The following is a 21,945-nucleotide window of genomic DNA, read 5'->3' on the forward strand; positions in this document are numbered from 1 at the left end:
AATGCATAATGCATTGGTGTAGTCTTGGACTATTTGAGGGTTCTTAATAATGGAAACTAAGCATTCAATTTACAGATGAATCTGAGGTCACAACATTGGCAATTCGGGATGTAAGGCTGAAATTATGTCCACAATCAGTCATCTAAATTTTTGAAAAATCAAATACCATTTATTCCTCATTTGGTGGTGATAGCTGCTCTTGGTCAGTTTTCACGTTCACCTTGAATTTTTTAGAGTAAGGTTTTATAAACAGCAACTTAATTATTGACCATGGCATTGAACACCTGCCTCGCACTTTCCACAATCTACTAAAGAAAATATTGTGCAGTAGTTAATGGCAAAAGGAACTAAAGTAGAATTACTTTTAGTGTACCGTGTCAGAGTAAAACACCAGACTGAAAGTTGTTAATCTTTTGTTTTTTCCTTTATGAATAAACTGAAAAGGCTTACTTTAATTTTGCTTCCTTATCATTTCACTGCAGATTATAGCAGAGAACTGATGATATATGTGAAGTGGGTTTTACTATCTTTGCATTTTGTAACACAGTCTGTGTCACTTCCAGAAACTAAAATGAAAAAAAAAAAACCCTAACTCTACAATAATGAGAGACAAAACATTTTCTGTGTGGTTGCAGTTAACCTGGTATGCTCGAATAAGTGAGTGTACGGCTAGATGATCCTCCACCAGCTTCTCCACACTGGGTTGAGTCCCCACCAGTGCCTGGGCACTGGACAGTCTTTCTGAAGTCCTACTGAGGTGTGGTGGGCCCTGATAGGCTGCACCAGGCGGAGCCCCAGCACTGGCATTACGGAAAAACACATCCCAGGACTGCATAGAGAAAGAAAGAGACAGTTTACTCAGCAATATGCTAACTAGTCACATGAATTAATAGCCTGTCACCAACGTAGTTAGGTTAAACAGTGATTACTAAGCAAGACTCAAGTCAAGTCACTGTTATCGGGAGCATTTGCCATAACTGGCAATGAGGCAAGATTTACAAAAATCAGTGTAGGTAAAATGAAAACACATAACTTTTTGAAGGCAGTTTACTCACACTCCTGTAGAGATTAAGAATGAATTGTACCCCAAGTTAATATCCGTGTGAGGGCAGGAGAGTGACTACTTCTTGCAATTTAGTGTGAGTCATTACATTACGAGCTTTTCACCATGTACTTAGTGCAAAGCGTACAGTGATTCTCCCAGGCTGACTAAGGGAATCCACATTTTAATTTATCAATGTAAGCATTTTGGTTGCTGCTATACTTTTATTTTGGAGGAGAGTCAGAGAGGAAAGCAAGGGTACGGTACCATGTCTACCAAACAAGTTGAGAAACTATGGCTCCACCCACACATATCTGCTTATTAGTGTTAAGTAACTACAACTGTACTCACCTCAATGGAAGCACAAACTTCTGGATAATCTGTACCTTACTGCAGGACCAAATTAGATGCAGTAAGGCCTAGGAGCCAGCTATTGGCTACAACTACATCACACTTGACTTTCAACTGACAAGATGAGTTATAAAACAAAATCTCAGACTGTGCAGTTTTTATAACGGGGGAAACTATCAATAGACACCAAAATTGTTTTCTGGACTGGACAATAAACATTTTTAATGTTCGGCTGGCCACTTAACCATGGAATTCTATGTGAACTGACTAATTTATGCAGGCAACTTCAAGTTGCCACTCCAGGAACTACAGTTTTTTGCATTTCATCATGTAGACTGGTGTCATAGTGCACACTCTGTGTGATGTCTAAGTGAGAATAGTGCAGGTAGTTGTCTATTGCATTTACACTGAGTGTGTCATGTATCCTTTACACTCTATTCAGGCAGCTCCATCACCTAAATTCCAGGATTTCCACTAATAATGTGTCTTCAGTGGATTGTCACTGTGCAACATGTCAAGAAGTACAGGTGTGGACAATTTTGTGTCTTGACGATCATGTGTGAAAATTTTGTATTTTCAAGTTTTAGTAAAATTGTCAACTTTCTTTCTTTACATGTGTATTTAGTGGTCGTTATTTATGTACTTATTTATTATTATTTTCCATTTTTCGACCTCCCCTCCAGCCACCACCAACATCCCAATTTATTTTCAAAATCTGTTTCTGTTTATCTTTTTAAATTTCATCATAAATTTCTGCTCCTTTATACAAATTTAAACACTGTGTCATAGTCACCTTTTCAGTTATGGGTTAATCACCATCATACTTTGGTCCCATGCCAGGCAACCTAATACCTGTCTGTAACTGATGGAGGTGGAGTTATTTTTCACTGTTATGTATTAGGTCATCTCTGCCGACCAAGACACTTGGTTGGTTTTACATGCAGTTTCATATTTTAAACATATATAATTGACAACGACATCAAACACAGAATTAAATTCATCTGTACCTTGTGTACACTCTTTGGATTCTCCAGCCATGTGTAGTACATCTCCTCCACATAGTTAGAGCTAGTGCCATTAAGAAAGGGTTCACTAGCTAGAGGTGTGTTCAGGTGCCTTGCGGGCTGAGATGTCCTTAAGCCCTGTTTAACTGCCAACGGTACAGGCTTTGATAGGCTCTGGGCCATTTGTACAGCCGTTAAAGGCCAAAGCCTTACAACCGTAGTCCTTAAGCGGTGCATAGCAGCAGATGAGTCACAGTTCTGCAGGACCACTCTCCTGGACAAGGAGATCCTCCAGGCTAATCAGCAGCTGCCCGTCTTCAAATCCATCTGGCTTGCTGAAATGGAGAGATTGGCTTATCTGCAGACACTGCCCCTTTTCTTCTCTCAACTGTCCAATGGATCCTGCAGATTCCAAATATAGATTTTGTAATTGAGCAAACCCAATAAGGCTAATATTAAATATATTTTAGTGGAAAAACACAAGGTAGGGCCAAAAAATTTTTTATTCAGTTTCTCAGTACTTGTATGTGAATGAAGTGCTAGTTGTAAATTCAGGTATGCATTTTGCCATATGTAGCTGCAGAGATTACTTAAAAATTCTGAAAATGTGATATGTACCATAGGCAGCATATGGACTAAGGCCTCAATTATTTCAGAAAAGACTGGGGAAGGAGTCCAAGACTACCATTACATGCTAAAGAAGCAGAGGGTTGCTAACAAGCACAGAAAAGTGGCTAACAATTTGTGATTTCCTTACCCCTAAATCTTGGTCAATATTTAAAAGGTGAACAACAAGAAGTACTTTTGCAACCAGGCCCCTGCTCACCATTAATGAAAAATGCAGGTTTAGGGGGGATCTCTAGAGGCAAGATGTGCCCCATGTTTATACGGCCTATGACTTAGTTATAAGGTTTAAGACTCAGCATTTAGCTATTATATTCAAGCCTTAGATTTAGTTATGGTTTTCAGTATTATGTTATACAATATAGGGACACTATTCACACACTATATGCACATACCCCTATTAAATGTAGGCCTAACTCTAACGGCTGCAAAATGTTGCAGTTTATTTCAGCAAGCAACAAAGCATGTCAAAAATAATAGCTTTCACTTTTAAAGACACCTTAGTAGTTCCTAAAACCTGGACTTTAATCTTTAGCAGATTTTACTGAAAAAGAGAATGTATGGCTTTTGGTGTATTCCTAGTCATTACTTTTTAGCATTTTATGGCAATCTAATTGAATGTTTCTGTGAGCACAAGTTAAGCAGTAAGACAACACAGGGGAATTTAGTTACGAAAACCCAGAAAAATAACACTGGCGCGGGTTAACAACACATCTAACGGGTCTTTCCAGGAAAAAAAGTAAAATTAAGTTCACTGAGGGAGGCATAAAGCCTAAACACAGACAACAAGCCTCGTAACCTTAAAATCTGCATTCAGTAAATACAATCCCAAACACAAAGCAAGAACACTTCAAAAACCGTACTATCACTATGAAGCATTAATCAGGTTCAAAGTAAAGTTTCCCGTTAAATAAAGCTTTTAGGATAACACTTCATTTGTATCGAGTTTGTTACCTTTTCCACCGTCTCGTAGGTGCTTTTGACGCCTTCCCCGGAGGCTCCCGTGTTGTAAATGAGTGAAAGTCATTGGTCCTGTCGTAGACTAAAGTCTGTGCGCGCGCGTGTGTGTCGCGCGCGAGCGCTGTCTCGTTCCTGGTGCTGAAAAGCGTCCTGATAGTGAACTCTTTACAAATACTTGTTTAAGCAAGCAACAAAGAAAACGTTTTCGTTCTTTGGTGTTCTCGGCCTTGCTGAACGCAGGGTTAGTTTTGTCTGTTCAACTCAAATGATATGCATGTTTAAAATGCGCCTAATGTGGGCAGAGATGTAATGAATGGATAACTACATCTCGAATGTAGTCACATTTAAACAAAACCAAAACATTTTTTGTGGTGTTTTTTTTATTACATAGAAATATATATTTTTCTGATTACAGTAAATTTCATTACTGATGAAAACCGCACGAGTACACATACAAACACTCAAGAGATGACTATAACTCTAAGAAAAAAGAGGTGTTAAAAGTTATGTGTTGGTGTAGAAGGCTGATACTATCACCGTTTGAGTCACAATGTTGTCAGTCTGGTTGGTAAAAAAAGCAGAATTTCTAATTATCGCATCTTGTTTCATGAAGAAAAATATACCTGTATTAAAATCTGAGATGGTTAATTCATATGGCTCACAGTATATAATCAAAGTACTTCAAAGCAGACCTTAAGTAAAAAAGCATTTTATCCCTCAGCTTATTAATTTGTTCTCAGACAGGCTCCGATACCTCTGCACCACTGACTTTGATGTTAATATGTATTCATGTAATTGGTGTTTTGGCAACACAGCTTAATTCATGATGCTAATGAAGTATTTGCAACACTAAAGGCAGACACAGAGGAGACAAGAAAGACATTCACACATATACTTCAGGTGGTGGTGACACAGATTTTCAGCCACTTCATTATGTAAACTTGGATCTCACAGCACAAATAATTAACATAGTAATACCACTCTGCATTCAAAATAGAATAAATGCATTTACACCACTGCCAGAAAATGTTTTACATTTCATGAAAGCTTTATTTAATTAAATATTTAATTAAACGAATTGCAAACATAACAGAAGTTTTGCCCTTTAAACTTTCCTTTAATAAAAAATCATCGCTCTTCAGCCTTGCTGAAGCTACTGCAGACAGCTGACTGCCTCTTCTCTGAAGAATTCTTGCCTTGTTTGGCTCTGTACTTTAAAACAATGGACGTCATTAACAATCAAATCCGGGTATAACACATGAACATTTCACACCTCAATTTTTTTTGTAAAGAAAACAAAATACTAAATAAAACGACAAAGCCTTAAAAATCGCAAATATATTCTCCTTATCTAGTCTTTAATTAAACATGACTTTTATCAGTTTCTTGGTACTATCCCATGGATGCTGGGAATATCTTTTTTTGTGTGTGCATGTGTGTCTCTATCTCTTTTCAGGCTGACAGATCACATGTTCCTGGTTCTGTACTGCTGTTTGTGATGTTTTATTTTTTATTTTTTGTTATTGTTGTTGTTTTTTATGGTGTGCTAGTCTTTTTCTTGTTTTTCAGGTTGAAAAACCTGGTCCTGGATGAATAAGAAAGTGCAACAAGATTTCCATAGCAGAAGCCAAGACGAGAAATGGCCTGTTTTCCAAAGATCCATGCAAAGATCCCAAGGTGTGCTTTCAGCTACAAGTGAATAACAATACAAGGGCAGATCCTGAGCTGAAATTGAGCAATGCTAGAAGAGCATTGAGGAAAACAGGCATCACACAATATCAATGCTGGTGTACCTAAGAGCAGAGAACAGCAGCCTCCAAGATCAATCTCTCAGAACCAGCATTGCAACATTGCAAATACTACATCCAAAGTTGTGTTTCTTAATGTTTACAGGCCTCCCAAATACTGCACAGACTTTTTTAATGACCTCAGTGAACTGCTGTCTGTGATCTGTGTTGATTTTGACTGTGTAATTATTGTTGGGGATTTTAACATTCATGTGGACAACCCTCAGGACAAAGGGACTAAAGACCTGAGTAACACTCTGGGCAACTTTGGGCTGACTCAGCATGTAACAGAGGCCACACATAATAGAGGACACACTCTTGACCTACTGATCTCCAAAGGCCTGAGCATTTCAAAGGTTACTGTGTCTGATGTGGGCCTGTCTGATCATTACTGTGTTTTCTTTGAAAGTAAAATCTCAGCCCACACAAATATATCAACAACAGTGATCACAAAACGGTGTATAACTGAACGCAGTAGTGCAATTTTTAACCAGGTCTTCCTATTAACACCTGAATTGTCCAGAGGGTCAGTCAATGAGCTCGTCAATAGCTTCAATGCTAACATGTTAAATGTAATGGACACTATTGCTCCCATTAAGGTGAAGGTTATCTCTGGAAGGAAAAAGTCTCCATGGAGAAACTCCACACTGGTGAAAAATGAAAAAAGAGAGTGTAGGAAAGCTGAGCGCAGATGGAGAAAAACAAACCTCCAGGTTCATTATGACATTTATAAAGAGAAACTTCACAATTATAATTTACAACTGAGGAATGCAAGGAGGTCCTACTTCTCTGACATCATCACTAAAAACAGCCATAATGCTCGGGTCTTATTTTCTACAGTTGACAGGCTAACAAACCCTCCTGTGTCAGTGGCAGCTGAACTTCATTCGACCATGGCCTGCAATGACTTTGCCAAATTCTTCACTGAAAAAATCCAAAAAATTAGACAAGCAATTGGTACATCAACAGCAGATCCAGGATATGTACTGTGTCCACCAAAAAACTGTTTAAACACCATGAAACAGTTTCAACCTATTAACAGCAAAGACCTGGAGGACATCTTAGGTCAACTGAACTCCTCCTCCTGCTGTTTAGATGTCCTGCCAACAAGTTTTTTCAAAAAGGTCTCAAAGACTTTAGAGTCAGACCTGTTACAGATCGTCAACTTTTCTTTATTATCAGGTGTGTTTCCAGAATCACTAAAAACTGCTGTAATCAAACCTATACTGAAAAAGGACAATCTTGACAAGACACAAATGAACAACTACAGGCCGATCTCAAATCTCCCGTTTTTAAGTAAGATCATTGAAAAAGCAGTTTCTCAACAGCTCAGTTACTTCTTAAAACAGAATAATTGCTACGATGCCTTCCAGTCAGGTTTTAGACAGAACCACAGCACTGAAACCGCTCTGACCAAAGTGTTTAATGACATATGTCTGAATACAGACAGTGGAAAAATGTCAGTCCTAGTTTTATTGGATCTCAGTGCAGCATTTGATACAGTTGACCACAACATATTACTCAAACGACTGGAGAACTGGACAGGTCTTTCAGGAACTGTACTAAACTGGTTCAAAACATACGTAGAAAACAGGAAATACTTTGTATCAATAGGTAACTTCACATCTGAGCAGACAAGTATCACATGTGGAGTTCCCCAAGGTTCCATCTTGGGACCCCTTCTGTTTAACATCTACATGCTCCCACTGGCACAGATTATAAACAACAACAAAATAAACTATCACAGCTATGGGGTTGTGCCACAATTTTCTCCAGCTAAACAAAAACAAAACTGAGGTAATAGTCTTTGGTGCCAAAGAAAAACGATTACAGGTCACCAGAGAACTTCAATCTATACATCTAAAAACCACAAACCAGGCGAGAAATTTGGGTGTAGTGATGGATGCAGACCTAAACTTAGAAAAACACATTAAGACAATAACAAAGTCAGCTTACTATCACCTCAAGAATATATCAAGGATAAAAGATCTGATGTCTCAACAGGACCTGGAAAAACTAGTCCATGCATTCATCTTTAGTAGGCTTGATTACTGTAACAGCATCTTTACAGGTCTACCTAAAAAATCAGTCAGACAACTACAGCTCATTCAGAACTCTGCTGCTCGAGTCCTCACTAAGACCAAAAAAGTGGACCACATCAGTCCAGCTCTGAGGTCCTTACACTGGCTGCCTGTCCGTCAGAGGATAGACTTTAAAGTTCTGATGCTGGCCTATAAAGCTCTGAATGGTTTAGGACCAAAATACATCAATGACCTCCTGACCCAGTATGAACCATCCAGATCCCTCAGGTCATCTGGATCCGGTCTTTTATCAGTTCCCAGAGTCAGAACCAGACACGGAGAAGCTGCATTCAGCTTTTATGCTCCTTAGATCTGGAACAAACTCCCAGAAAGCCTCAGATCAGCTGAAACACTCAGTTTATTTAAATCCAGGTTGAAGACTCACCTGTTCTCAGCTGCATTTGAATAAAGCACCAAATCCACACTTTAAGCTTAAATTTCAAAACTTACATTTAACTACTGATTTTATCTACTGTTCTGATTTTATCTGTTTTGATTTTATATACTGTTGTTTGTTTGTTTGTTTGTTTGTTAACTAGTCAGTTAGTTTATTTGCTTGTTTTATTCAATTTTAAATCATGCTTTTTATTTGTTCTTGTTTCTAATGTCTCTGTAAAGCACTTTGAATCACCTTGTTGTTGAATTGTGCTATACAAATAAACTTGCCTTGCGATGGTTACTGTATCCTGTACAATGAGGTCGCTATTGTCTCCTCTTAGATTCGTACCCACCCTCTCTCCCTTTTTCAAATAATTCACTTCTTATGGGGATCTGCCTGACCCAGGAACTGGCACCAGTCCCCTCTGAGGCCGTCCCCAAACCACAGCCTCAATTTATGCTCAAGCCATCTGCCATTAACAACAAAAATGTTAGCAAACCTAACATTTTTGTAGGTTTTCACAAGCATGTGATCCCAGCTAGTGAATTACTACTTTTTTTTTACTGCAATTTTAAATATGTTTCTACTGTATTTCACTATAATCCGTGACATTAAGGTATTTGCAAAAGGTGAGTTTTATCTCCCTAAATTTAATATATTTCAATTTGATTTATTTATTTAGCTCCAATTTACAAAAGCAACCAAATTAGGGAACTTAACTGTCATGGTCCTGCGGCCATGACTGAGTGACTTTGTGTTTGTGTCCCTTATTGTTATTACTTTCATTATTATTCATGGCTGTTTTGGGATGGTTTGTGTTTGGGATTTTAGACACTGGGTTCTGGGTTTGTGCTCACTCTGTTGGTCCCTGGTTGTTAGGTATTTTAGTACCATGGTAGCATTTACTGGATATTGTTTTATAGTGACATTATACAGGAAAACTCTGTCATTCAATAAGGCCCCTTTGTTTTAGTTATTTTTCTCTTTGACCCAAGAATTGATGTGTGAGAATCACAGGCTGGTACAAGGTTGAAATACCACAGAGATCACTCCCTCAGCTACATTAGTTTCTTAATCTTTTAGGAGACGCCTGTTGAAGGCCAAATGGTTTGTTTCAGATTTCACTAATGTAAGAACTCTTTGTTTTGTGCCTTGAAAATATGTCGCTGAGATAATCACAATTGTAGCTGAACTGATAAACTACACAAAGGATGCTTCTTCACCCAAGGGCAGGAAGACGCTGCCTTATCTTGGTCTGTACTGGTTTAAACTGATAAATCTGCTGTCTCATGAATTTTACCCTCTATATAAACTGTTGTACTTGTGAATAAAGTTGAGTCACTTTGGGAAGACAATCTAAAGCAGTCTCTGTTTTCTTGTTCTCCCAAGCTGCTCCCGAGCTCGTACTAACACGCCGAATGGCATGCTTGAATATTACTTGAGAATATATTTGACTGTGTTACAGACTAAGGGACATTCTCTGCTGATAGGTGAAGGTACATTCTCTGCTGATAGACGTCCACGCCTCGAAGGAAGTCGATCCACGGATTAGGCCCTGGAAACCGTTTCCTTCACTGGTGTTAGTGTTCCCCTGTCTCGTCAGGTTAATCAGGTCCAGCTGTTTCCCCCACCTGTGTGTGATTTCCCAGTGTCTCTTCGTGTACTTATAGTGTGTGATTTCCTCTGCTCCTGGTCGCGTCGTCTGTGTTCATACCTGGTGTAATCCCCTGCGTGCTCTCCCTGCTGTTCTCCCTTCATGCTCAGGTTTGCTATTTCTTTGTGTAGTTTCTCCCAGTTAGTTCATCCTTAGTTCTGTTTTACCATCCCCACTTTATATTTGATATTATCAATAAATCACCCTCACACCTGAATAAGTGCTGCGTTTTGAGTCCTCCTTCCACTCTCCACACGGCCGCTGCCCCGGACCGTGACAGTACGACGCGACCACAGCATGGACCCAGCAGCGCTTAACCCGTCCAGGGAGCTACGGGAAAATCTCATCGATGCCACACAGGAGCTCATCGACCGGTGGCTGGAAAACCCGGGTGGCACGTCCCAGCGCGCTATAGAGAGGCGGCTACAGCGTCTGGTGACCGGTCTCCCATGGCTTCTGGGCTCGCTTTGTTCGTGGGAGCGGGAGTTCCTCCTTTTGGACCTCGGACTTCACCCCCCGTCTGCTTTTACTTTCGAGCAGCCTGAGGCGGTGAGCGAGCGACATGTTCTGGCTTCCCCAGATTCCGGGACTCTGTTTTCTGGGGCTATTCAGAGCGGGATGAGAGACAGTGTAGATAGCTTACCTACCTTCGTGGTAACGGATCCTTCGCAAGTGGGCGTCTACAAACCCTCTGTAAAACCGAGAGACTGTTTCTCTGCCGCTCCTTCTGAGCCAGGACTTTATCACCATTCTCCGGCTCAGTTCTGTGTCCGGCCACAAGCTCTCAGGTCTGTGGCTCAACCGTTAGCCTCCCTAAGGGCTCAATTACCCGTTCTGCCGCCGCTCCGGTTAGCCACTCAGCCACCACCACCGCTAGCATCGCTACAGCCCACAGTTCCGGTAATGGCTGAGCCACAATTTTCGCACTGTTTTTCCACCGCTGTTTCTGAGCAGGGAGACAAACTGTTTCACTACGGACCTGTTCCTCAAAAGCTGGCTACATTAGAGACTATTGCTCACTCCGGGGCTTCCCCAGAGGCTGGGTTACTGCCCTCAGCTTACTCTGGACCCCTGGAGGCCAAGATGCCAGCTGGGAACTGCACCGGGCTGTCACTGCCTGAGCAGGGTCAGTGCTCTGCGCAGCTGCAGCCCTCCTTATGTGTGCCGGAGGCCCACGTGCCTACTGGTTTTGTTTCATACGTGCCAGAGGCCCACGTGCCTACTGGTTTTGTTTCATATGTGCCAGAGGCCCACGTGCCTACTGGTTTTGTTTCATGTGTGCCAGAGGCCCACGTGCCTACTGGTTCTGCGGCTGTTTTCGCTGGGGGGCCCGAGGAGCCCGTCCAGCCTCCTGCTTCGCTAGCTGGGGGGCCCGAGGAGCCCGTCCAGCCTCATGCCACACTGACTGCCACGTCGGCTGGGGGGCTCGAGGAGCCCGTCTGGCCTCCTGTGGCTGCTTCTCCACCTGTGGCTGCTTCTCCACCTGTGGCTGCTTCTCCACCTGTGGCTGCTTCTCCACCTGTGGCTGCAGCGCCGCCTCCTGCAGTACCACCACCTGCAGCGCTACCACCTGCTACTACCACGCCTCAGCCTGAGGACGCAGCCTCGCCTGGCCCGGCTTCATCCTCGCCTGGCCCGGTTTCATCCACGCCTGGCCCGGCTTCATCCTCGGCTTCATCCTCGCCTGATTCTGGTCCAGCTTCATCCTCGGCTTCATCCTCGCCTGATTCTGGTCCAGCTTCATCCTCACCTGGCCCAGCTTCAGCTACAGCGTCAGCTTCGCCCGGCCCAGCTTCAGCTACAGCTTCGTCCTCGCCCGGCCCGGCTTCAGCTACAGCTTCTTCATCGCCTGGCCCGGTTTCATCCACGCCTGGCCCGGTTTCATCTCCAGCTTCATCCACGCCTGGTCCGCCTTCGTGTCTGCATCCTCATCAGCCTCGCCTGGTCCGCCTTCGTGTCTGCATCCTCATCAGCCTCGCCTGGTCCGGCCTTCGTGTCTGCATCATCGCCTGGTCCGGCCTTCGTGTCTGCATCCTCGCCTGGTCCGGCCTTCGTGTCTGCATCCTCGCCTGGTCCGGCCTTCGTGTCTGCATCATCGTCTGGTCCGGCCTTCGTGTCTGCATCATCATCTCCGCCTGCTGCGGTCCCGGCTTCCGTGCCCTCAGCCTCGCCTGGCCCAGCCTCGTTTGGGTCTGGAGCTAAACGGCCGTTTTCTGGACCGCTGGCCGGGCTACTGGCCGGGCGCCGTTGCCTGACTGGCCGCTGTTGCCTTCCGCACGGCCGGCCCCCGGACCGCCATTGCCTGAGCGGCCGCCGTTGCCTTCCGCACGGCCGGCCCCCGGACCCTCTTCGCCTGAGCGGCCGCCGTTGCCTTCCGCACGGCCGGCCCCCGGACCCTCTTCGCCTGAGTGGCCGCCGTTGCCTTCCGCATGGCCGGCCTCCTGAACCTTTTGTGCGCCTCTACGGCCTTCTTCGTGGCCGGCCGCCTGAACTGTGCTTCGGACTCTGCTCCCCTGTGAGTTTTGTGAACGTTTGTTTGGGACTCTGGTGCCTTCGTTTTGGTCATGGCCCGGTCCCTCCGTCCTGGGCCCCCTGGCACCCGCCCGGGTCTGGTGGTGTGTTTTTGTGGCTGTCAGGGGCCTGCCCTTGAGGGGGGGGTACTGTCATGGTCCTGCGGCCATGACTGAGTGACTTTGTGTTTGTGTCCCCTATTGTTATTACTTTCATTATTATTCATGGCTGTTTTGGGATGGTTTGTGTTTGGGATTTTAGACACTGGGTTCTGGGTTTGTGCTCCCTCTGTTGGTCCCTGGTGTTAGTGTTCCCCTGTCTCGTCAGGTTAATCAGGTCCAGCTGTTTCCCCCACCTGTGTGTGATTTCCCAGTGTCTCTTCGTGTACTTATAGTGTGTGATTTCCTCTGCTCCTGGTCGCGTCGTCTGTGTTCATACCTGGTGTAATCCCCTGCGTGCTCTCCCTGCTGTTCTCCCTTCATGCTCAGGTTTGCTATTTCTTTGTGTAGTTTCTCCCAGTTAGTTCATCCTTAGTTCTGTTTTACCATCCCCACTTTATATTTGATATTATCAATAAATCACCCTCACACCTGAATAAGTGCTGCGTTTTGAGTCCTCCTTCCACTCTCCACACGGCCGCTGCCCCGGACCGTGACATTAACTCTGTAAGCTGAAAAACCTTACATTAATATACACTCATATGAAATCCATGGCATGTTGAAACAGTAGCTAGCACTGACACTCACAGCAAGGTCTTCGATTAGAATCCACTGTCTGGCCGTGGGTTTGCATAGGTTCTCTCTGGGTTCTCCGGCTGTCTTCAATAGTCCAACCACATGCTTTTAGTGAGGTTAGGTTAATTTCCAAATTGCCCATAGTTGTGAATTGTTGTCTGTCTCTCTGTGTTGGCCCTGTGTCAGACTAGGGGTGTACCTAGCCTCTTGCCCTATGGCAACTGTGATAGGTTTCGCCCCACTGTGACCCTAAATTGGATAAGTGGAAGAGAATGGGTAGAGTAAGAATTCCAGCAAAATAAAATGATGTTTAATGTTTAACAACAGATTACATTTTCTATCCTTGTCTGCAAAATTAATAAATTTATAAATATATAATATATAAGTGAGACATTTACCCTGAAATGCAACAAAAGAGAAGTAACTTTACACCTTTAAAACATTCATGAGTAAATCTACTTTTCGAACTTTCCTTTAATCACTGTGGTGGTTGAGATGTTTTTACTGACCCTTCAAACTTTGCCTTCTAAAAATACTTGCTGGAATATTCTAATATTCTGTTTAGAGGAAATACTGACATTTATTCATGTAACATTTTAAAGCACTAAAAACACAAGGAAAACTGAAACAACACGGGGTTCTTTCTAATGTTGTGAGTTGAGATAAGACGGAATAGTAGAGTGGACAATTTTATTAGTTTACACACTGATTACATCTGATCACACTTTAATATTGATCATCATCATATAATAAATACAAAAAGTACATGATAAAAGCTTTGTTTCACATACAGTCATCACCATCATCATCATTCATATCATACTTGCTCACATGAACACAGAAGAAGAAATGATAAGGATCTATCAATACATTTAAATTTTTCTTTATAGCTGAAGCCTAAGATTAACACCCAGGCCCAAACCTAGCTATTAAGTAAGAAGGTACAGCTTTCAAAGAGGGACACTAATTCTAAGTAACCAATCCAATTAAAGTACTGATAGCATTGACATTTGGTTTGACCAGGAAGGGAAATTCATGGCTTTATCCTAAAGCCATAGCTCTGGAGTTTCACTGATACTAATGGTTTAAAAAACAAAAAAACAAAAACAACCTGAAGAGTGTCTGATGATGCATAATTCCCCATTTCATTTTATAACGTAAATAATTAGTAATTAATAAAAGACTGTTTTGAATGACTGTTAATAATGTGTTGAAGACACTACTCGTGCAAAATGTGAAACACTAAATCGCAGCCTTGGCTTGGCAAGTTCACCATGCGTCTCTCCAAATTTAGGTGCTTAATGTGTTTTTGTTTTTAAATCTTCTTCTAACTTTTATGATTCAATGCAACAAGTATTTGAAAGCAATATTTCTTTATTTTACATCATGAATAGCATGGATGGTGAGAAGTTTACCTTGTGAATTGCTGGTATGCCCATACATTTACCCTAGTAGATGGTGTATTTTACAACACCACTTAGTACCTAAGGTTTGATTTCTTAGTGTTGTGAGAAGCACAAAGTTATCTTTCTAATACATTTTTCTTTAGTTTACTTTATAAAATCATATATGTATATTTTAATATTTCATGATAATTGGTTTCCTTTCTCCATTAGGTGACAAGCTGGAACCAGCAAATTTTTATAGTTTTCTTTGAAAACCACTTCCAGTGGCGCGGCTGCCCCTCTGTTGGTCTTCCTTGGTCTCTTGTGTTCTGGGGGCCTCTGGATGTCTGGAGTTTTGATCTCCTCCATACCTGCTTCATGCCCTGGAGGACGGGGCTGTGGCCCCCCCACACCCTCTAGCAGATCATTACATGAAGGAACCTTTTAAAAAACAAAAAACAAGCGCGTCCATGCTCACAGGTGTACACACGGGTGATCACACCCACAAACTACACCCTTTTTGGCTCCTACCTCAAAGCACACTGTGTTCTGTTGATCTTATGTGCTGCACAATAATGTTTAATATTTAGTATTTACTGTCATATTCCCATATATCATTGTGATATTGTTTATTCTATTACTCTTGTTCTCTTCTGCTTGTTTTCTTTTTTCTTTCTCAGCAGGTGACCCAGGTGATTGATATATGCATTTTTTTTCTTTTTTTCTTCTTTTTTTTCTTTTTCTGCTCATTCTGTTGGTTTTTGGTTTTTGCCCTTCTCCCCCGTCCCTCTTCTCAGCTGTTTCTCTTTCCCTCTTTCTTTCTCCCCTTCTTTCCCCCAGTCAAGTCTGTCCCATGTTCAGTAAGTGAAAATAAAATAAACAATAAAAGGTGAATCAAATGGACCATTATGGCAAGGCTGGGATGGTCAATTTGGTAAAGTAAATCTGTTGGGCATCTTTCTTTGCCTTTAGACAACAATTCTGATGGCAAAAGAGCCAAACGGGACAGGCAAAAAAAAAAAAAGAAAACCACTTCCATGATTTGATCTTTCCAGTCATCGTCCTGCGATGATTCAACCAGTCGTTTAAGCTTTACTGTGTATGTGATATTTGAAGGATCAAACTAGGAATGTTCTATACTATTTGTTGAGTGAGCTAAAGTAATTTGACAATATTGTGAATATGTCCTAAAATAGACCAGCTCAATGCTTTATTTGACAGTCTGTATAAGCCTGTTTTAAATCTTCAGCATTTTTCTTCTCACATTCAATAATCATGTATGTACTTTAATCCTGTAGTCAGTCTAAATGTCAAGCTTCAAGAAGTTAATGCCCCCTCAAGGACAGAAAGTTAGATCGTTAAGGGAAAATACAGCAAACAACACTAGATATTTGTAGTATTTTCCCAGATATTTCTGGGAGATATTGTAAAAATAAAGGATTTGATATTCTACCTAATATTTTGGTTTTACTCACAAACATTGAGGGGTGGCTGTTGCTCAGGAAGTAGACCAGGTCATCTACTAATGAGAAGGTCCATGCCAAAGTATCCTCAAGCAGGTATCCTAAGCTGCCCTCCAATGCGTTCATTGGAGTATAAATGTTCAATAAAAAGGCACTTTGGCATCAAAAAAAGTCCTTGGGTAAATGAGGCAAGCTGTGTAAAGCGCTTTGAGTGCTTAAGTAGTGCAAAAAAACCACTATTTCCAAACCAGTCTATTTCAAATTTCATTCCTGCCTGTGTGTTGAATCAATGTCCTGGAAAAACTGTGTAAATTTTTGTGATTTAGACATTACACACAAATATTTGTAAATATATATAAAAGAAACTCTGCTTAGTGCTTGAAATAGAAGTAATAATGTATGTGTGTGCGCAAGACACCGTTGTCTTTTACAAATATGTCAAGTGACTTTTCCATATTTCCACATGTTAAAACCTTCTTGTTTTAGGTCAGCCACAGCTCTACAAGAGTAAGGACAAAGTGAAAATTAGGGCTTTATGGAAAAGGAGGACCCTTTTATGAATTCTGAAATACAGTAAGTCGTTCCTGTTCATGTCTCCAGACTAGAGAAAAACTAAAGTTTATACATAAAAAATGAGAGAGTGACTCTATGTTCTTATTCCAAAACGTACAAATGCAACTCTGGAAGATTTATTATATAATTTTCAATTTCACTTTTACTCTCTTTTAGTCTTTTTTTTTTTTTAAATATCTGTCACTTTATGTGTTAAATGTTCTAGTGTTTTCATCAATAGCTGTCTGTGTATCCTGCTCCAATCTGCTTGGCAGGCAGCTGTTTAAGGCTCCATAACTTTAGTGGTTTACACATTTGCCTCCCAAGTGAAAGGTCCCACACACGATGTGTAAGGAGCAGCAGAAAATTCTTTTTCAGCTTTCCTTTTTCTCTTAAATAGCTTTCAGCTAAGTCACAAATTATGGCACAAGAGCATAATGTTACCATATTTAAATGCTAATCATGCGGAAGGACAAGTAAATATTAGCTTTGTTGGGTTGTATCTGTACACTTTTGTGAAAATGTGACAAAATGCAATCCTTTAAGAATTCCCCTGTACCTTGATACAATCCTCCTATACTCACTGACTAACCTAATAATCAAAGAAATGCATTTTATAAGATGAGAAAGGTTTTAGAGATACATGTTTTTTGTACAGGGACAGAAAAATGTTAAAACAGACTGCTACTTTTATAGCACTTTTCTATTCTATTTCAGCACTTTCTTACCACAACTCTCATTCATATACACACCCATGTCTTTTTCTATGCCTAAACACATTTAACCAAAAATTCAGATGGATGCATTTTAAGATTTAGTATCTTGCCACGTGGAAGTAGAGGAGCCAGACATTGAACTGGATGAGGTTGTGTTCTAATAGGTTGTCTATTAACCTTCCGGTTAGTAGATGACCTGCACTAATTCCTGAGCCACAGCCACCCAAAGCAAAAACTGACAATTAAAATATGGTTTTAAATGACCACATAATTAAAACAAACTTTGATTTCACTTTGGGAACTTTGACCTTGGCTTTCTTTTAAATCCAAAGTCTAATTTAATTATTGCAATCAAAAGTAATAACCACACACCCTTGTGTTGAGTTTAAGTTGTCACCTTTTACATTAGTCAGGTTCCAATAAGTTAAATCAAAAATGATCATTTAAGGTTTTGGTTGTTGCCTTTGAAACAGTAAAGAACCTGGGCCCAAATATTACTGAGGAAGGGCATATTCTGTCATGGTCACCAGAATCCTCATATACTACACTGTCATGTCAACAAAAACAGTTTATGCACTTAGAAATCCAGAAAGTAGAGGCCGCAGATTATAGCTCACCAGCAGTGCAAAAAAACAAATAAAACAAACAAACAAACAAAAAAAACCCAACAGAAAATGCACGACAACACCCCATTTACCAAATGCATTAATGTGGAATATCATGCAATTAAATACCATCAACAGCGTAACTGTAGTTAAGTCACCACGATAAAACTGGAAATTTACATAAACATTGGGATATTTCAACATTTCAACCATAGTTTCAGTAGTTAACTTGCAATGTTCAGTACATAAATATCAGTTAAGAACAACAGTAACATCTTAGCATGCTGCATGGTTTTCACTGTCTCACAGAGTGGTTGGGGGTCGTGAGGGATGAGGAATGGGGTGGTGGGGAGTTAAACACCCAATAAATAAATTAAATTAATTAATTAATTAATTGTGTTGTGCTGTGCTGTTGCACAACACAATGAAATTCATAATAAAATACACCCACCAGACTCTTTGTGTGAGACACGTGATACTGATTGTTCATTTCACACAGGCAGCCTTAGTCGTGCAGAACAGCCACTGCTAATGACAACACAGGAAGGAATCATGCATTGTCATAAAAAAGAAGAAAGGATTAAAATGGATAATAAATAGACTGTACAGTTGAAAGAACACAGAGACAGACGGTGGCCATAATTATACTGGAAGTAACAATAGGAAGGAACAATAGCTTTTTTGTTTGCTGTAGGCAGGCCGAAGAGTTACAAGAGTTTAATGTTGTAGCTGATGTGTCCTCTGCTGTCAGAAGATGGGAGCACTGCTATTACTGTCTGCTGTTGTCGAAGTTGTACAGGGAGAGAGAGAAAGAAGTGGGTGTGCAGAGTGCAGGAGCATGACCACAATCCCCAAATCAGATTCCTTCAACCCCACCACACATCCACCTGCACCTCTCTCTCAGTGCTGCTTCTTTCTCTGTGATTATCTGCTCGTTACTTTTCTGCTCTGCCTCCTCAAAATGCCTGGAAAAAAGTATTTACACCCATTCAGATTTTGCATATTTATTTTTTGTGCTGCAGATATACATTTGTTCCCATGAAGCTATATTTAATAACCCCGAATGATTGAGTGAAAACACATTTTTATAAATGTTCATCGTCTGCGTGAATGCTATTGTTGTCCTACCTCATCCCTGCAGCGGGGCAGAAGGAGCTCCTGAGCAGTGGAAGTGGACATTTTGCCACCGGCTGTCCCTGCGGTGCCATACCCTGGTCTCTTCAGATTGGCTTGAGCGAGGACGGCCCTGGCCATCCACGAACTGCGTCAGGCGGATGTAGGCGATGCAGGCAGCATCGTCCCCAATTATATGCACATGGGGGTTAAGGATGGTGGTGTGGATAGGTTTGCTGTTCTTTGAGAGGACTGATGGGAGACAAATAGTCCACTTAGCGATGAATATTAAATATAGATGTATCATATATTTTACATTTTCAAAACATCAGTAGTAGATTGAACTAGTCTTACGATTGTCAAAGTAAAATCTGTGGAAGTCCATTCCCTCCACCAGATTTCCCAGCCCCTCAGGTTCAAATGAGGTCAGACCAGGGTCGCAGATCTTCCTGTTAGTCAAGATATATTTTTACACAAATGACGCACGGAATAATTTAAACAGTTCTGTAACAATATTTTAGCAATGCTATATATCTCATAGTTAAAACATTTTAAAAAAATTTATAACACTGACAAGGAAACCTAAAATTCTGCCCACGTCTGTTTAAGCAGTTACAGTTACTGTTTCATAGTTCTGACTTAGCATGTCAAAATTCTTGCTTACTAAGTAACAACCATTACAGACCATCTCACAACTGCACCCAGGTTTGTTAATACAGTAGTTTCTTTTCATTTATGCATTTATGATGCACCTTCCAAACTGTAACAATATTAAACAATGTATACACAATTAGTAAAGATATTATAGAGCTTATAATTTTGCTCTATCATGCTCCTCCCTCATGAAATGGGATCAAATGTTAGAGTCACACTTCGAATAACAATAATAATAATAATAATAATAAATATAGCGATAAAAACAACAATCATTGTCACAAAATACTAAATGGAAAACCTTTAACCTCTTAATTTAAACCCTTTCCAGTATTTCTTATCTCATTTCATTTTATCCTACATTATATTTCACTAATAACAATATACATCACTTACAGTTTAATTTCTTGGCACTATCATATGGACGCTGGAGAATCTTTTTTTTTTCACTGCAGCGAGTAAGTTTTTTTTTTATCTTAGTTCCCTTTATCATGTGTGTGTGACGCTCAGTTTTGCAGCTGCTCTGTCAGGTGGATTCTGTTCAACTGTGTCTCCTCCTTAGTATATAAAATGGTGTAAAAAAGTGTTTGCCCCTTCCTTATTTCCTATTTTTGTATGTTTGTCAGACTTAAATGTTTCAGATCATCAAACTAATTTAATTATTTAGACAAAGATAACACAAGTAACCACAAAATGCAGTTTCTAAATGACGTTGTTTATTATGAAGGCAAAAAAACCCCAAACCTACATGGCCCTGTGTGAAAAAGTGACTTCCCGCTAAACCTAATAACTGGGTGGGCCACCCTCAGCAGCAACAACTGCAATCAAGCATTTGTTATGATTGCCAATGAGTCCTTTACAGCACTGTGGAGCAATTTTGGCCCGCATATCTTGGTGGAATTGTTGTCATTCAGCCACATTGGAGGGTTTTTGAACATGAACCACCTTTTAAAGGTCATTCCACAGCATCTCAATCAGATTCAGGTCAGAACTTTGACTGGGCCACTCCAAAGAGTTCATTTTGTTTTTCCGAAACCATTTAGAGGTGGATTTGCTGGTGCATTTTGGATCATTGTCCTGCTCCAGAACCTAGGTGTGCTTCGGCTCGAGGTCATGAACAGATGAATGGACATTCTGATAAGGATATTTTGGTAGACAGCAGAATTCACAGTTCCATTTACCATAGCAAGTCTTACAGGTCCCGAGGCAGAAAAACAGCCCCAGACATCACACTTTCACCACTATATTTTACTGTTGATATGATGTTCCTATTCTGAAATGCTAGATGTAATGAGACATACACCTTTCAAAAAGTTATACTTTTGTATTATCAGTCCATGGAGGAATTAACCAAAAGTCTTGGAGATCATCAAGATGTTTTCTGGCATTTCCCTCTTGTCTGTCATTTTATTTGTCAGTCAGTTCTAGCCCTGCCTTGTTACCATTTTGGCTTTTTTTCATCACCTGTTTACAAGCAAATAAAGCTGTGATTCTGAGTTTAGTTCTTCTATAACCTTCTATATACCAAAGTATTGTAGATTCCAAGTAAATCTTTTTCTTAGGATTGTCTATGCAATCCTAAGAAAAAGATTTATTTGTAGACAATATGTTGTGTAAACTGACTGAAATAGAAGTCTATGCCAGGGTGCTGGAAAGGAGAATTTGTCCGCTAGTGAACCTCAGATACAGGAGGAACAATGCGGTTTTCGTCCTGGTCGCGGAACACTGGACCAGCTCTTTATCCTCTCAAGGATACTTGAGGGCGCATGGGAGTTTGCCCAACCAGTCTACATGCGTTTTGTGGACTTGGAGAAGGCATTCGACTGTGTCGACTGTGTCCCTGAGGCCATGGTTCTCAGCTGGAAAAGGGTGGAGTGCCCACTCAGGGTCGGGGATGAGTTCCTGCCCCAAGTGGAGGAGTTCAAGTATCTCGGGGTCTTGTTCACAAGTGATGGGAGAAGGGAGCCGGAGATCGACAGATGGATTGGTACTGCGGCCGCAGTGATGCGGACGCTGCACCGGTCCGTCATGGTGAAGAGAGAGCTGAGTGTAAAAGTGAAGCTCTCAATTTACCGGTCAATCTACGTCCCTATCCTCACCTATGGCCACGAGATGTGGGTAGTGACCGAAAGAATGAGATTGCGGATACAAGCGGCGGAAATGAGCTTCCTCCGAAGCTCATTTCTGCGCCTATCTCCCTTAGAGATAGGGTGAGAAGTTCAGCCATCCAAGAGGGGCTCAGAGTAGAGCCGCTGCTCCTCCACATCAAAAGGAGCCAGCTGAGGTGGTTCTGACATCTGACAAGGATGCCTCCTGGGTGGGATGATCTG

General features: G+C 41.3%; 2 protein-coding genes across 8 annotated transcripts in view; both read right to left on the reverse strand.

The window, feature by feature from the left end:
• ogdhb (oxoglutarate dehydrogenase b) overlaps nt 1-13,000 on the reverse strand; it is a 33,850-nt gene extending 20,850 nt beyond the window's left edge. For 3 of the 5 annotated variants that reach the window (XM_026172802.1, XM_026172805.1, XM_026172806.1), the window contains exons 1-3: nt 3,976-5,879; nt 2,401-2,799; nt 641-829 (exon numbers count right to left, since the gene is read on the reverse strand). In XM_026172802.1, coding sequence (XP_026028587.1) covers nt 641-829; nt 2,401-2,634 — 423 coding nt within the window. In that variant the 5' untranslated portion in view covers nt 2,635-2,799; nt 3,976-5,879. The other 2 variants (XM_026172804.1, XM_026172803.1) reach the window with 2 other exon arrangements.
• A 2,697-nt stretch (nt 13,001-15,697) lies between these two features.
• The window catches only part of camk2b2 (calcium/calmodulin-dependent protein kinase (CaM kinase) II beta 2), a 64,544-nt gene continuing 58,296 nt past the window's right edge, over nt 15,698-21,945 (reverse strand). For all 3 annotated transcript variants that reach the window (XM_026172810.1, XM_026172808.1, XM_026172809.1), the window contains 3 exons: nt 19,316-19,410; nt 18,977-19,213; nt 15,698-18,813 (listed from right to left, as the gene is read on the reverse strand). In XM_026172810.1, coding sequence (XP_026028595.1) covers nt 18,978-19,213; nt 19,316-19,410 — 331 coding nt within the window. In that variant the 3' untranslated portion in view covers nt 15,698-18,813; nt 18,977. The remainder of the gene's footprint in view (nt 18,814-18,976; nt 19,214-19,315; nt 19,411-21,945) is intronic.

This window comes from Astatotilapia calliptera, chromosome 7, assembly GCF_900246225.1.
Source record: "Astatotilapia calliptera chromosome 7, fAstCal1.2, whole genome shotgun sequence".
NCBI lineage: Eukaryota > Metazoa > Chordata > Actinopteri > Cichliformes > Cichlidae > Astatotilapia > Astatotilapia calliptera.